General features: G+C 39.3%; 1 protein-coding gene across 1 annotated transcript in view; it reads left to right on the forward strand.

The window, feature by feature from the left end:
• FRAS1 (Fraser extracellular matrix complex subunit 1) overlaps positions 1 to 16976 on the forward strand; it is a 507275-nt gene that overhangs the window by 349307 nt on the left and 140992 nt on the right. The window contains exons 29-30 of the mRNA XM_040237169.1: positions 2497 to 2823; positions 14349 to 14502. Coding sequence (XP_040093103.1) covers positions 2497 to 2823; positions 14349 to 14502 — 481 coding nt within the window. The remainder of the gene's footprint in view (positions 1 to 2496; positions 2824 to 14348; positions 14503 to 16976) is intronic.

Below are 16976 nucleotides of genomic sequence, written 5' to 3' on the forward strand. Positions count from 1 at the left end.
GAAAATCAATATATTCTGACACTGTGAACAGCAAGAGACTGGGGTATCAGCATGGGGGAACTTGAACTACCTAAATAGTAGATCTAGGTAGGATCAAGGAAGGATATGAGACCATTGTTTTTAAAACTGTTATTTTTATATTTTTGGTTCAAAAGTGAAAATACCATAGACTTGACCCAGAAGTGGCTGCCAAATGGTATTCACAGCCAAGCTCAGCGATTCTTAATGGCATTCTCACTTCAGTGATGACTGAAGTTGCGGAATGATTAGAAATTGATATTAAATTAATTTGACCTCTGGGTTGGGCTAAGAGTGTGAATTTTGTTTTTAAACAAAAATGTAATCTCTGTAAATATGGGTCAGAGTGCTACCAAGCCTCAGGATTTACTGACTTAGATGTTTCTCAGTATTTAAGCTCAGATGTTCTGTTTTGTTCTTTTTGTTTGTGCTAATATAGTTACTCTAATTAGGTGAATAAAAGATGGGTTGGTTTTGGTAAGTGACTTTGTAATCTGAGATGCCAAGTTGCCATGGTTCTCTGTTCTTTGTTTGCTTTCCCCAAACCAATTAAGTAGACAGTAAAGGCATCTTTTTATTTATTACATGAGAAACTTTTATCATTTTAACTCTTTAAAATGGAATTTTAGAAATTAATTTTAACTTATTTTTGTTTCTTTACATTTCTGTGATATTTCAAGATGATTTTGAACCTCCTTGAAATTTTCATACGTGAGTTAATTTGATCTTTTTCATTTATAGATTTTTGACATCACCTTTGACCTCTCCTCTTTCGGACTCTGAGGGGCCATTCATTCCCATATATAAGACTGCAGCTTTTGAAATCTCACTCAGGAATCCTGAGGAGTAGCTATCTTCTCATTTCATATTATGTGATTATTATAGAGATGCATTAGTTAGAAATTACTTTACTAGATATTGAAATTTGCAGGAGGCCAGGGAGTGTATTTTTAAAAGAAAGCCATTTGGAGTCAAGAAGGCAGTATGCTGAAAAAGTCCTAGATGGTTTAATTTCAAATGATATAAAAAACTAAGATAATGTTTTCTTTGGCTTCTTGCCTTTTTTTTTTTTTTTCTGTTGTAGTTCATTAAGTTTTATCTCTTGAAAGAACATTTTATCTGCTTACTGAAGTTGGTCAGGGGAAACCTGATAATCTTAAGGAAAACACATTAAAATTTGCCACATGGATTAGCCAGGTGGCTGCCTTACACAGACCATGATCTTATCAGGCTTTATAACCTGAGTTGGGGTGGGTACCTTCAAAATATGGATGTGACAGCTTGAAGAAAATTACTGAGAAAGACCAGAATAGCAGGAATTCACAGTGAAGTATCTTACTTCAAGTCTGCATGCTGCAACATAGCCTGGAATGAAATACACAATTCCCAACACAGATGCCAAAATTCCATACCTCTTGCTAGTCTCCCTTTCTCTCTTTTTTTTACTGAAGCATAACTGATTTACAATGTGGTACAAATCTCTGCTCAGAAAAGTGATTCAATTTTACACATATATAGTTCTTTTTGAGCTTCCCAGGTGGCTAAGCAGGTAAAGACCCTACCTATCAATGCAGGAGACACAGGAGACATGGGTTCGATCCCTGGGTTGGGAAGATCCCCTGGAGAAGGAAATGGCAACCCACTCCAGTATTCTTGCCTGGAAAATCCCATGGACAAGAGGAGGCTGGTGGGCTACAGTCCATGGTGTTGCAAAGAATCGGACAAGATTAAGCACGCACACATGGTCACATTCTTTTTAAAACTTTCTCTTCCATTATGGTTTTTCCTGGGAGATTGGATATAGTTCCCTGAGTTATACAGTAAGACCTTGTTATTCATCCATTCTAAACGTAATAATTTGCATGTACTAACTCCTAATTCCTAGTCTATCCCTCCCCTTCCCCCTTCTCTTGGCAACCACAAGTCAGATCTCTATGTCTGTGAGTCTTTTGTAGATAGGTTCATTTGTGCAGTATTTTAGATTCCACATGTAAGTAGTATTGTATGATATTTGTCTTTCTCTAACTTCTATGTACACATCTTCTTTACCCATTCATTCATTTGTTGACGGTCATTTAGGTTGTTTCCATATCTGGACTATTGTGAAAAGTGCTGTTATAAACATAGGGGTACATGTATCTTTTGGAATTATAGTCTCTTGAATGAAGCAACTGAGTTCCCTAACACTGATCTCAGTTACAATGCAGGGGATATTGTGTTAATCAAGACAGTGGCTTGAGAAACCTCCAGAACCAGAGGTGTGAAGTAACCTCCTTTGCAGTGCTTACTATGATTGATGGCACCTTTAACAAATGCTTTGACTATGCAAGAGTTTGGCATTTGGTAGGAGCATCTAGATTTCCTTAAAAAGCACAGAAACAGCAATCAGGCTATACTCAACTGACTTCTGGTCCATTGGATTGTCCTCTATTTTCCTGCTAATAGTGCCTTCTCTCTTCCTCCCCTTCAACTCCACAGGCCCCCTATGTTCTGAGGAATGAGGTCCTCCATATCAACCAAGGAGAGAGGGGAACCGTCACCACCCAGCTGCTTGACATCAGAGATGATGACAACCCACAGGATGTGGTGATTGAGGTGCTTGATCCTCCACTTCACGGCCAGTTGCTCCAAACGCTCCAGTCCCCCGCGGCCCCTATCTATCAGTTTCGTCTAGACGAGCTCTCTAGGGGCCTTCTCCAGTATGTTCACGATGGCTTGGATAGCACTTCCGACATCACAGTCTTGCAGGCCAATGATGGACATTCCTTCCAAAATATAGTGTTTCGCATAAGGACCGTGCCCAAGGTAGGCCTCATTCCTAAAGCTACAGTTTCCTTGCACCTAGATATAAAGTTAAAGTTATATCAATGATGTTATTTTGTGATATTTATAAATTTAAGATGCAGGTAGTTATTTATATATTCAAACATTTATTAAGAACCTATTATGGAGGTTCTTTTAGAACATTCAAAGATTACAAGAACACATTACTCAGTCTCAGGGGGATGGTATATATTTTGTTTGGAGCGCCCTTGGTCCAAAAGAACTGTCCCCATGTTTTCTGCAAAAGGGACACTTTTGAACCTTTGTGTTGACTTGCTGCCATGAAAATACCTCATTGTCCACTGATTTTTTGGGCTTCCTTCCTAAGCATGATCATAAGAATCAAGTAGACCCCTGTTCTTATCTGCTCTTTTAAAATAGCTCATGTGATATGAAGCCTATAGTCAGATTATAATGAATTAAAAAAAGATGAGTTCAGCCATCTGTTAGTCCAGCTGAAACAGGATAAGGAAACTGTCTCTTTTAGTAATCATAGGAATCCTTGGCCTAGCAGGTAGATACCCAGTAAAGAGCAGTGGTTCTCAGCTTAAGTCATCCCCATACCACTTCCCTGGGTTTTTGCTGTATCCATGAGTGCCTGTCCTATTACTCACAGAATACTTTTATTTGAATCAACTTACTTTTTTAAATGGAGAAGGAAATGGCAACTCACTCCAGTATTCTTGCCTGGAGAGTCCCATGGATAGAAGAGGGTGTCAGGCTACAGTCCATGGTATTGCAAGAGTCAGACATGACTTAGCAACTAAAGCACCACAACAACCACTTTTTAAAAAAATAATTTTTATGGAGTATAGATTTATAATGTGTGAGTTTCAGGTGTCCAGCAAAATGAATCAGTTATACATATACATATATTCAATTCTTTCCCTATGTAGATCATTACAGAGTATTGAGTAGAGTTCCCGGTGCTATGCAATAGGTCCATGTTAGTTATCTATTTTATATACAGTAGTGTGTATATCTCTATTCTAATCTCCTAATTTATACCCCCCTCACCTTTCCCCTTTGGTAACCATAAGCTTGTTTTCTACATCTGTGACTCTATCTCTGTTTTGTAAATAAGTTCATTTGTCCCATTTTTTAAGATTCCACATATAAGCGATCTCATATATTTGTCTTTCTCTGTCTGACTTACTTTACTCAGTATGACAATCTCTAGGTCAGGCCCAATCATGTCCACCCATCAGGTCCATAAAGGGCATTGTTTCATTCTTTTTTATGGTTGAGCACTATTCCGTGCTGTATATATCCCACCTATGCACAGTGGTGCATATACCATATCGTCTTTATCCGTTCTTCTGTTGATGGGCATTTGGGTTGCTTCCATGTCTTAGCTATTGTAAATAGTGCTGCAGTGAGCACTGGGGTGCATGTATCTTCTCTAACTGTAGTTTTCTCGGGGTACATGCCCAGTAGTGTGATTGCTGAATCATGTCGTAGTTCTGTATTTAGATTTTTAGAGAACCTCCATACTGCTTTCCATAGTGGTTGTACCAATTTACATCCCCACCAACAATGTAAGGAGGTTCGCTTTTCTCCAGACCCTCTCCAGCGTTTATTGTTTGTAGGTTTTTTATTGATGGCCATTCTGACCAGTGTGAGGTGATACTTCATTGTAGTTTTGCTTTATATTTCTCTCATGATTAGTGATTCAACTTACTTTTTTAAAATCATGACTTCTTCCTAATAAACAGCACTTGTGAAATCCTGGACTTAATGTAGAATTAAATTTTTTTTCCAACTTATTAAAATTAATACATAGCCATTTTAGACAATTCATCCATGTACAACATAAAAGATTTTGGATACTACTAATAGGATGGCCACCACATTTAGGGAAATACAAATGGGCTAGCCCATGCTAATCGAAAAATCTTTTCAAAGTCATGTATTACCTGATGATATTTCACTCGAAGCTCTTTTCTCTGTAAAAGCAAGAATGACTCTTTCCCATGATGGCAGGTTGGGAGACTTATCATTTTTTTATAACTTCTCATTCCAAATATCAGCACCTATTGAAGTGTCACTGATGATTAGCTAGAGAGATTGATATGCTGAGGACAGTTTAGAAATCACTTGTCACTTTCTCACCAGCGATCACTTACAATTTGCAATTGATCCCCGTGAAGGTGAAGAGCTGAATCTAATATGGTTTGCCAGATGGTTTCTCAGTCTCTGGTCTTGTTATTTTCAGCTGTTGAAAACAGTGATGGTGGGATGAGATGGGTGGGAGGAGGCGAAGGCTGATGATGAGATCGAGTTGGCAGATAGCCACCTTGAAGCTAATCCTAATTATCACCGTCTTGCAATTGCCCTGGGAAATGAGGCTTACTTCTGAAGAGGTGAAGTCTAGACAGACACAGAAAGTTTTCTGTTCTTCCTTCTTGGTTTCTTTAAGATTGTTACAGGATTTCAGTGCGACCCTAGCAGCCACCCTTCCTATCGAGGTTTCAATCTCCATGTTTGGAACTTAGTACAGTGTGTTGCACCATCATGGCCCACGACTGAAGGGTATTTCTAGGATTTTAGATGTTTTGAATACCAAAACATGACAAAGAAAAACAGAATTTTAATTTATAAATTAGGCTTAAGCATAGAACTTGAGAATTCTTATACTGCCTACAAGCTGGGGGTCATGTGACTGTCCTTCCATGCCTCCATCTCCTGTAGTGCTGTGCTTACCTGTCCATCAGGTGAGCTAAAGGCTTCTAAGCCAATGAATTAGAAAAGTGAAGCCAGTTAGCAGAGCCCCGGCAGCCATTAGAATGTATGAATAATAAACATGTCAGTCTCATCCTGAAGATATTTTACAAATGTAGACTGTATCTTCTTTCAGGAATTCAGAGTGCTTTTTCTGACATCTATTCTGCTCATCTTTACAATATCCTAGTGAAGGTTAAAATAGAGGCTATGTAACCTTATTACCTCTAAAGGATATTCTACTATTGGTGGAAGGAATTTTTGTTTGTTTTATCTTTCATTGAGCAGTAATGCTTGATGTGAATTACTTTTTTTGATCTTCAAGATCGTTATAGGGAATTTGTCGAATTATTATCTTTAACTTTCCAAAAAGGGAAACTGAAATAAAGGAGGTTTAAAAGCATTTAAAGAGGTTTAAAAATGTTTATTTCTCCAAAAGGTATTTAGTGATGGATCTGAGATTTCAAATCAAGCATGTTCTGTCTCCTCACACTTAACCATATGGCTTTTTTACATTCTAGCTCATTTTTTCCCCAGTGATTTGGTCATATATATTCTTATCCCCTTAATGGACAGAATGGAGACAATAATTTAGTCAGTTTCTCAATGTCCTATCTAAGCAGTCTGGGCCCCAAGCCTCTCCAAGTCTTCCCTGTAGACTTACCACATCTTGAAATGAGTGAAGCTATTTATAATCATAAGTCTACTCAAGCCCAAGAAGAAAAAATTGCCTTAACTGCTAATGGCGTCCAATAGGTACATAGTCAGCCATGATTGATTTTGTTCTGCTAGCCATTTCTGAAGAGAGCATCAAAGTCCTTACCCCGAGGCTACCTGTGTATTAAATTTGGGTTACTGGCTGATGTCTAGCTGGTGGCTTAAATAGAATGACTAAGGATTTTAGGTCTAATTTCTAGTGAATGAATGTACAAATTAATCCCAGTGTTGTTCAACATAGAGCTTAATCTAGTAAGATAGATGGAAAGGGAAGGAGGGATGGAAAAAGGAAGCTTTGTGAGAGCAGGAACTGTTTCAGTATTGGAGCCCTGAGCCAAACACATTGTGGAAGCTTAGTACGTTTCTGTTGGATGGAGAGATAGATGGGTGGAGGCAACAGCTGGAGGTAGGCTGGTGCCAATGTTTCTGCCTTTGAGTAGATTCCTTGCATCAGATTCATCAGCCTACTGGGCTCTTCTGCTGATGCTGGAATGGCCCATCTGAAACTGTGGCTAAGAGCTGTCGGTTCCACTCTTATTTACCAGATTCTGTGTCACTTTCCCAAAATTTATGTTTTTATCCTTGGCCTGGCAGTGAGTAAACTTGACTGCTACCCTCCAGGCTTATACTGAGTTGCTGAGGAGAAAACAGGCCCAAGACTGATGTTGAAACATGTTCTGTTGGGGGAAGGAGGCAAAAGAATTCAAAAAGATTAAAAGGTAATAAAGAATGCTCTACTGAATAGGCTTTCATTAATTGGGTGGATTACCAAACTCAAGCCTGTAGAGATATGATTCTAAAACAATCGGGGTCTAATAAGGGCTAAAATGTGGGCAGGGAGAAGCCTTGGTTATTGGCAGATTTCTCTCCACTGCTGGGCTTTCAAGGAATTACCTTTTTATTTAATTAAAGCATCTCTGAAAATCATGCCTCTTTTTCTACTTTGGCAATAAATCTGATGATCTTTCTGACCTCATTTGTTGTTGTCTGAGCAGTTTTCTGCAACTGGGTAATGCTTTGATGTTAAAAACCCCCAAGTGTCATGCTATGACCTGGATGGAAAATTCTATTGCTGAAAGCCTTCTCTGGCTGTTTGGCCTTGGTAAGGCTCATGTGCAGCTAAAAGCCCTGTTGTGCTTTCCCTCAATTTTCTTAAAACCTGTCCTCCCATGGGTTGTCTTACAGGGACACAGTTTGATTACAAGGATGTTGGTGAGAGTTATAAATATCAATGGCATGAAGATGTTTATTTCCTTGAAAAAGAGTCTTCCTCCCTCATAAATAAATAAAGCCTCACCACATATCAGGTTTTCACCTGTTCTGGACTTGTTGAGCTGGTTCAATTTAGTATCTTGTAAGGTACATCACTCAGAGTATACTCTCAAAAAGTGTTTGTCAATTACAAAATATTTATGTATTTGTTTGTTCATTTATAAAGCAGTTGAAATTTACATGGAACAATGGTTCTGTACTCTTGATCCAAAGCTGCAGTTTCTGAGGCATATACACACACTGGCAAACACTAAACAGTGAAGTTATCTTTTCATTGTTTTTCATTCTGGTAGATAGCATCTGTGTTTCACCTTATAGGTGTCACCTCACATAATCCTTCCCTAAAATCCACTATGACTTCCAAGATTACATTTTAAAAGCCATGATATAAATGAGCCAATACAAATTATTTCTTATAGAATAAATAATATGTGAGGGTTGCTGTTATATCCAATTATAGCCATTTTGTATTGAATAAAGTCGGGTTGGGGTACACCATCATAGTTGAGTTCATCATTTATGTTCCAATCTTTAACTGGGGAGGGAGGGAGTTTCCATTTTGTTTGTGGGATTTTTCCTCCAAATGATAAAGTCACGTGCCTTTACTTCTGGTTTACAAAATTAAAATCTTTGTTTGTGATGCAGCATATAATAGCTAAACTTTATTACCAGCATTTCTATATGCCTATTGTTTTATGAAATGAATTAGAACTATTTAATTTAAATCACTATTTTAATTATGCCCCCATATCCCTTGTTGAGATTTCATTTCCTTCTAATGTGGTACCCTGAAGAATATATAAAACATCACTAGGCAGAAGATTCTTCAACTGAAATTATGGCTAATTTCTTGAACTTAGAAGGATATGTGTACCATTAAAAAAAAAAAACCTATAGGCATACTTCATTTTATTGTGCTTTGCAAATATTGTGTTTTTTACAAATTGGCACCCCACTCCAGTACTCTTGCCTGGAAAATCCCATGGACGGAGGAGCCTGGTGGGCTGCCATCTATGGGGTCATACAGAGTTGGACACGGCTGAAGTGACTTAGCAGCAGCAGCAGCAGCAGCAACTCTGCATTGAGCAAGTCTGTCAAGGCCATTTTTCCAACAGCATTTGCTCACTTCATGTCTTCGTAACATGGTTTGGTAATTTTTGCAATATTTCAAGCTTTTAAATTAGTATTATATTTGTTAATGATAATCAGTGATTTGGGGTGTTACTATTAAAGATTATGACATGCTAAAGGCTCAGATGATGGTTAGCATTTTTTGCAATAAATTTTAATTAAGGTATGTACATTGGTTTTTTTAAGACACTTAATGGACTATAGTATAATGTAAGGATAAGGCAATGGCACCCCACTCCAGTACTCTTGCCTGGAAAATCCCATGGATGGAGGAGCCTGGAAGGCTGCAGTCCATGGAGTCGCTGAGGGTTGGACATGACTGAGCGACTTCACTTTCATGCATTGGAGAAGGAAATGGCACCCCGCTCCAGTGTTCTTGCCTGGAGAATCCCAGGGATGGGGGAGCCTGGTGGGCTGCCGTCTATGGAGTTGCACAGAGTCGGACACGACTGAAGTGACTTAGCAGCAGCAGTATCATGTAAAGTGAAAGTGTTAGTTGCTCAGTCATGTCCAACTCTTTGCAACCCCATGGACCGTAGCCTGCCAGGCTCCTGTGTTCATGGAATTCTCCAAGCAAGAATACTGGAGTGGGTTGCCATTTCCTTCTCCAGGGGGAATCTCCCTGACTCAGGCATTGAACCTAAGTCTCCTGCATTGTAGGCATATTCTTTACCATCTGAGACACCAGTGAAGCCCCATAAAGTACATCATAATTTTTATATGTACCGGGAAATCAAAAAAATTGTGTGACTCATTTTATTGCAATATTCACTTTATTGCAGTGGTCTGGAACCAAATCCACAGTATCTCCAAGGTGTGCCTGTATAAGGAGATAAAGAAATTGCAAAATATCAGAACCACTGGGGAAAGTAGGTTCAAATTTGTTTAGGACATGTTTGCTATAGAAAAAGATGGTGCACAGACTTCTATTCTTTTCTTCTTGAATCTTCTCTGGACCCTCCCCCAAAAGAAAGCAACTGACAAAATCATCTTCATCATAATAAATGGGAAGAATTATACTTCTTTTCCTTGCATGGTTGTCCATTTCTTAAGTACTATCAACAAACAGTTCCAGAACAGAGGCGTATGTATTACTCTGTTATAAATGTAAATATTCTTAAAGGCTTGTCAAGTTTGGGAGAAGCATTGTAAACCCATTGTGATCTCTGTCCTTGGGCCAGACTTCTCACACTTCAGCATGATTCCATATCTCCTGGGGATTTTATTAAAACATAAGTGGGCCTAAAATGCTGTGCCCAAAGGAAACCATCAACAGAATGAAAAGGCACAGTAAAGAATGGGAGAAAGTTTTGAAAACATCTATCCAATAAGGGGTTAGTTAATATTTAAAATATACAAGGAACTCAACTCAATAGCTAAAAAAAAAGATTTAAAAAGGAGCTAAGAAGGTGCATAGACATTTTTCAGAGAAGACATACAAATGGCCAAAAGATGTATGAAAAGGGACTCAAAATCAGTAATTAGGAAAAGACAAATCAAAACCACAATGAGATATCATCTTATATCTATTAGAAGGCTGTTCTCAAAAAGACACAAATAACAAGTATTGGTGAAGGTATGGAGAAAAGGGAACCTTTATACACTGTTGGTAGAATTCTGAGTTGGTACAGCTGCTGTGGAAAACAGTATGGATGTTCCTTAAAAAGTTAAAAATAGAATTACTGTATAATCCAGCAATCCCATTTCTGGATATATGTCCAAAGGAAATGAAGTCAGTGTCTCAAAGAGATATCTGCACTCCCATGTTTATTGCAGGACTATTTACAATACCCAAGATATAAAAACAACCTAAGTGTGGATGAATGGATAAAGGAAATGTGGTTGTATATACAATGGAATGTTACTCAGCCTGTAAAAAGAAAAAAAAATGCTGTCATTTGTGACTGCAGACACGAGCTTATAAAATAAGCTGAAAGTGAAAGTTGGTCATTCGTGTCCAACTCTTTGCAACCCCATGGAATATACAGTCCATGGAATTCTCCGGGCCAAAATACTGGGGTGGATAGCATTGCCCTTCTCCAGGCAATCATCTCAACCCAGGGATCAAAGTCAGGTCTCTTCCATTGCAGGCAGAGTCTTTACCAGCCGAGCCACAAGGGAAACCCACACAGACTGTACTATCTCACATTTGTAATCTAAAGAATTTGAATTCATAAAAACAGTGTAAAATGATGGCTGCTAGGAGTGAGGGAAACCAGGAGATGTTGGTCAAAGAGCAGAAAGATTCTGTCATAAGTGATGAATGATTCTGTAGATCTAACGTATAGCATGGTGATTATACTTAAGAATTCTGTATTGTATACTTGCTAAGAGAGTTGATCTTCAGTGCTTTCATCATACACGAAAATCTATAACTATGTGAGGTGGTGGAAGACTTAATTAGCTTGATTGTGTTCATCATTTCACAATTTATACATACAACAAAACATCACGTTATATACCTTAAGTAACTAAGTGTTAGTTGCTCAGTTGTGTCCGACTCTTTGTGGCCCCATGAACTATAGCCTGCCAGGCTCTTCTGTCCATAGGATTTTCCAGGCAAGAATACTGGTGTGGGTTGCCATGCCCTCCTCCAGGGGCTCTTCCCAACCCAGAGGCTGAACCCATATCTGCTACATTGCAGGTAGATTCTTTACTTTTGAGCCACCAGGGAAGTTATATATTTTAAATATATACAATTTTTCCTTGTCAAATATACTTCAATAAAACTAGTAAAAAATTCAAATGAAGATTCTACTTCAGAATGTTTGGGATGGGGCCTGAGAGACTGAAATTGTAAGAGGCTTCCAGACGGTGCTGGTTTCTGAACACTGAGTTGCAAGAAGAACTGTTTCTTAAAAATTGACACTCAGACAGGAGTTACAAAGAACTGAATTGATAAAGTGTAGTCGATATAGAAATGCAGTAGAAGAAAGATCTGGGTATATGTATTCAGGGCACAGTACTTATTTACTTGTTTGGAATGTGAAAAACCATACTACTCATCAGTCCAAGAAAATGGAGGTTGGTATGTGACTGATCTCCATCACACAATCAGATGTGATGAGGCTACTGCTATTAGAAAGATTTCTAGCAATTAATATTCCTGGGTTCAAGTAATTATTATGTTATATAAAACTGCTAGAGTTAATAGTGGGGAAGGAAATGTAGACCCACTCCAGTATTCTTGCCTAGAGGATCCCATGGACAGAGGAGCTTGGAGGGCTACAGTCCAGGGGGTTGCAAAGAGTCAGACATGACTGAGCAGCTAACACACACACAGTTAATAGGTCCCTTTCCCCCAGAATTCTGGTAGGTGACATGCCAAGTTTTGGGAGTGTCTTGATGTTTTTATAAATAATGTGCCATCTGAATTGTGAAAATTCAGTGTGATTTTGCCCTTGATTACCAATCACGTAGAAGGTGTGTTGGCAACAGCAACCACATTCTCCTGGGCACTGACTCAGTTTCTCAGTGATTGTGGTAAAAATGTCTGTGGCCACGTCCTGAGAGGGGCAAATGCTCTCATTCAAGTGACAGCAAAGGAATACTTGTTGTCTTGTGTTCCGAATATTCTCCTGGGCATGCTGTTTGCTCTGTCCTATTTATTGGCATATTTAAAACAGCAGTCATTTAAAATAACATCCCTTCTGAAATGCCCTATTTTGAAATATCAGATTTACCGATTGTGAAAGTAGGAAAAGTGAAACCAGAGCACAAGCTGTCTCACTAATCCCATCCTGTGGAAAATGTCAATTAGGAAGCTTTGGAAGAGGTGTGCGCCTGCAAATCAGGAGTGGCAGCACTTCTTAATGACATTAGCTTTAGCAATTAGAATGGTTGCCTTCTCGGGAGCACTAACGAGGTGATTTCTACCAGTCAGCTCTTCCCTACTGCTGTTTCTAAGGGCTTCACTTTCGATCAGTCATCCAGGCCCATCAGTTTGGCCTCTGTAGTGTTTCCGGAATCTGTTCCTCTTTTTTTAAAGTATAGGAGATAGAAATTAAAAAGACTATTCATTCCCACCGCAATCACCTTTGTCTTCTCTCACCTAAGCCTTTACAAGAACTTGTTAAATGGTTTCTGCAGCCCCAGATTCATCCCAGCCCTAGTCCCTACCATTGCTGTTGGAGGTTCTCTAAAACCCAGACCTGATCATCCTCTTCCTTTCCTGAAGATTCATGTTGACTATACAGCGCCTACAAGCTAAAGTGAGACTGTTGGTGAGGCTTCCACCTTCTCCTAGCCAACATTAAGTTCACTTTTTATTCATCCCCTCCTCTTGCTCGGGCTTCCCTGGTAGCTCAGATGGTAAAGAATCTGCCTGCAATGCGGCAGACCAGGGTCCAATCCCTGGGTCAGGAAGATCCCCTGGAGGAAGAAATAGCAACCCACTCCAGTATTCTTGCCTGGAGAATTCCATGGATAGAGGAGCCTGACAGGCTACAGTCAATGGGGTCACAAAGAGTCAAACACAACTTAGCGACTTTCACTTCCCCTGGCTCCCTAGATTTTTCTTGTCTGGACACTTGGATAGTTTATTAAGCACACATTGCATTGGCTAATATCTTCGCTTAGGCTAGGCCCTCTTCCTGGACTCTGTTTCTCTTATTCACTTAGAAAAAGCCTTTTTCGATCATTCAAGAATTAAGTGGCATTTCCCTAGGAAAGCCTTCCTGAACATTCCTTCCCCAAAGAGGATATCTCCTGTCTTCTTTATTCTCTCATGGTGCCCTGCTGAAGCCTCACTTGTGATGCAGCCTAACTATATGTCTATCTGCCCAACTAGACTGTAGGTTCTGAAACTGAGGTCTTATTTCAGCCAGGCTTATATACCTCAGTCCTCCAGCAAAAGATCTGGCATATAATAGAGGCTTAATGAATAGTTGTTGAATATAGGTGGATGGGGAGGATGGAAGGACAGTTAGATGGACAAATGAAATAAAGAAATGGAGAGACGTAGTCTTTCTAAATAATACAAGTTATTTGCTCATGAGAAATTAGAAGAAAAAAGCAGGATATATACCTACCTATATACTTACACGTGTATATATCTACACATATACATATTGTTCAGTGTGACTCTAAAGCTATGAATTTCTCTTTATAGACAACATTTAGCAGGAATGAAGTGAAGTGAAGTCGCTCGTCGTGTCCGACTCTTTGCGACCCCATAGACTGTAGCGTACCAGGCTCCTCTGTCCATGGGACTTTCCAGGCAATAGTACTGGAGTGGATTGCCATTTCCTTCTCCAGGGGATCTTCCCAACCCAGGGCTCGAACCCAGGTCTCCCGAATTGTAGACAGACGCTTTACCGTCTGAGCCACCAGGGAAGTCCTTAGCAGGAATAGGACCTAATAACTTATATGTTTATAGACACATACCTTATTTTTTGTTGTTGTTGTTTAGTTGCAGCCAACTCTTTTGTGACTGCATGGACTGTAGCCTGCCAGGCTTCTCTGTCCATTGGATTTTCCAGGCAGGAATATTGAATTGGGTTGCCATGTCCTTCTCCATTCCTTCTCCTGACCCAGGGATCAAACCCTCATGTCCTGCATTGGCAGGCGAATTCTTTACCACTGAGCCACGAGGCAAGCCAAAATCACCAAGGGGACACCGGGATACGAACCAGGGAACCTAATGCTGTACTCTCTCTTTATTCTAGAATGATCGAGGTCTTCGGCTTGTGGCTAATTCAATGGTATGGGTTCCAGAAGGTGGGATGCTGCAGATCACTAACAGAATCTTACAGGCAGAAGCTCCAGGTGCCAGTGCTGCAGAAATCATCTACAAAATCACACAGGACCACCCCCAATTTGGTAACTTTTGTTTTTTCCTTTGTCATGATTTCATCATTGTTTTCAGCAGTCTTGGACTCGCTTCTGTGTGATGCCATGCCACACAGCCAGGTTGTGTTTCCAATGAACTTGTCTTTCAAACACATCCCCTTTTAAAGAAAGAATAATCAAAGAGCACTATCACACTGTGTCCGTATCAAGTACTAGGTAGTATGCTAAGTGCTGTAAACATAGTATATTTAAATCTAAAATGTAAGTTTTAAAACAACTTCCCTTTAGAGCCAATGCACTTGAGGGTGAGGATAGAGCACAGTGAGAATGTAAAAAACGGTCTCTTTCTTCATAGATGGTGGGAACTAAATTAACCCAGACTTTACTACCAGACGTTTACTCCTGGGAAGGAAAGTTATGACCAACCTAGATAGCATGTTGAAAAGCAGAGACATTACTTTGCCAACAAAGGTCTGTCTAGTGAAGGCTATCGTTTTTCCAGTGGTTATGTATGGATGTGAGAGTTGGACTGTGAAGAAAGCTAAGTACCGAAGAATTGATGCTTTTGAACTGTGGTGTTGGAGAAGACTCTTGAGAGTCCCTTGGACTGCAAGGAGATCTAACCAGTCCATTCTGAAGGAGATCAGTCCTGGGATTTCTTTGGAGGGAATGATGCTAAAGCTGAAACTCCAGTACTTTGGCCACCTGCTGCAAGGAGTTGACTCTCTGGAAAAGACTCTGATGCTGGGAGGGATTGGGGGCAGGAGGAGAAGGGGACGACAGAGGATGAGATGGCTGGATGGCATCACCGACTCAATGGATGTGAGTCTGAGTGAACTCCGGGAGTTGGTGATGGACAGGGAGGCCTGGCGTGCTGCAATTCATGGGGTCACAAACAGTCAGACACGACTGAGCAACTGAACTGAACTGAATGTCAAAGTTCAGGCTCTTAAACTCTACCTTGTATCCATCACTGATTTTTTTTTTTTTTTTTTTTTTTTTGCCACTTGGCTTGTGAAAGTTCCCCATCCAGGAACTGAACCTGGCCCCAGCAGTGAAAATGCCAAGTCCTAATCACTAGACCACTAGGAAATTCCCCCTCACCTGCTTTCTTCTTGTGACTTTCTTTTTATTTAAAAAAAAAAGTCTTTACATAAAAGCATTTCTCAAGTTTTCCATTGTTACTTCCACTTCCAGACAGATAGTAGAGTGTGATAACCTATCATTATTACCTAGAAATGATGGGTAAAAGAGATGAAGAACTAAAAGGCACTCATAGCTGATCCCTCAAGGATACAGAAGAATCTCCAGGTGCAAGAAACCGAGAAGGAACTGCAAACCTGAGCAGGAGCTGATGGCGTGTCTTCTCTGAGACGGGTTGTATATGTCTCAGTAACACAGGGGGCTTGGGATTTAATACCCATGCAGAGACAGAAAGCTGGAATTAAGACAAGAAGCTCACCAGCACAGATAGATGGCAAAGAAACTACCAGTGTTTCCCAGGGCTCAGAGTAGAACAAAAAATGCCTACTAAGAATTCAGAACTTCAGGCCTGTTTCTCCTGAAGATCCAAAGTTCTATTATACCATTTGCATTATCTGAGAAACCCAAAGCTGAGGCAGTAATGTAAAAATTTATCTCAGGCCAATGATACTTCTTGGGTCCATTGCAGAAAAAAAGTAGAAACTACTGTGGAATGCTCACTCTTAACTCCAGACCACACAGATTCTCACAGATAAAACCACTGAAGATTAGCTCAGAATTCAAAATTACAGAACATATGAGGAAACAATCTGTAGTACCATAACCAAAACAAACAAGAAGATTAAAACCCAAAGAATTTCAAATGAAGGAACTAGCTTACAAAAACTATAAAATAAGCATATTTTAAAAGATTTAAAAACACAGAAGAAGGAACTGAAACTGTAAGGAGATAAAATGCTATAAAAAATAAAAACAACAAACAGGCAGATTTTTTTAAAGAAACAAGTAATTACTTGAAAATGAAAACTGTAGTCATTAAAATTGCTTGGTGTGATAAATAGTAGAGAAATAATAATTCACTTTTCCTCAGGTTATCAGATTCTTAAAATTATGTATTTTCTCTGGTAAAGAAAAAATTGACTTAGTATTATTTAAGAATAACTCTAGAGTCCACAAAGGCATTGAAAGTCATAATCCAATCAATAATTGACAAAAGTATAAAACAATCAGTCTAGCTGGACTGTAGTTTATTATGGATGTATAACCTTGAGGAAAGCAAGTAGACCTCCTTGAGCCATAGGTTTCTTTGAAAGATGAAACTAGATAATTTTTAAAATTTTTACTTAAAAATAATTTTAGACTTACTGAAAAGTTGTAAAAATAGTGCAAAAAAGCTCTTGAATATGCTTTAACCACTTCCCCCAATAGTAACATCTTATATAACCGTAGAACAATGGGCTTCCCTGGTGGCTCAGTTGTTAAAGAATCTGCCTGCAATGCAGGAGACCCAGGTTTGATCC

The sequence above is a fragment of the Oryx dammah genome, unplaced genomic scaffold, assembly GCF_014754425.2.
Source record: "Oryx dammah isolate SB20612 unplaced genomic scaffold, SCBI_Odam_1.1 HiC_scaffold_3, whole genome shotgun sequence".
Lineage (NCBI taxonomy): Eukaryota > Metazoa > Chordata > Mammalia > Artiodactyla > Bovidae > Oryx > Oryx dammah.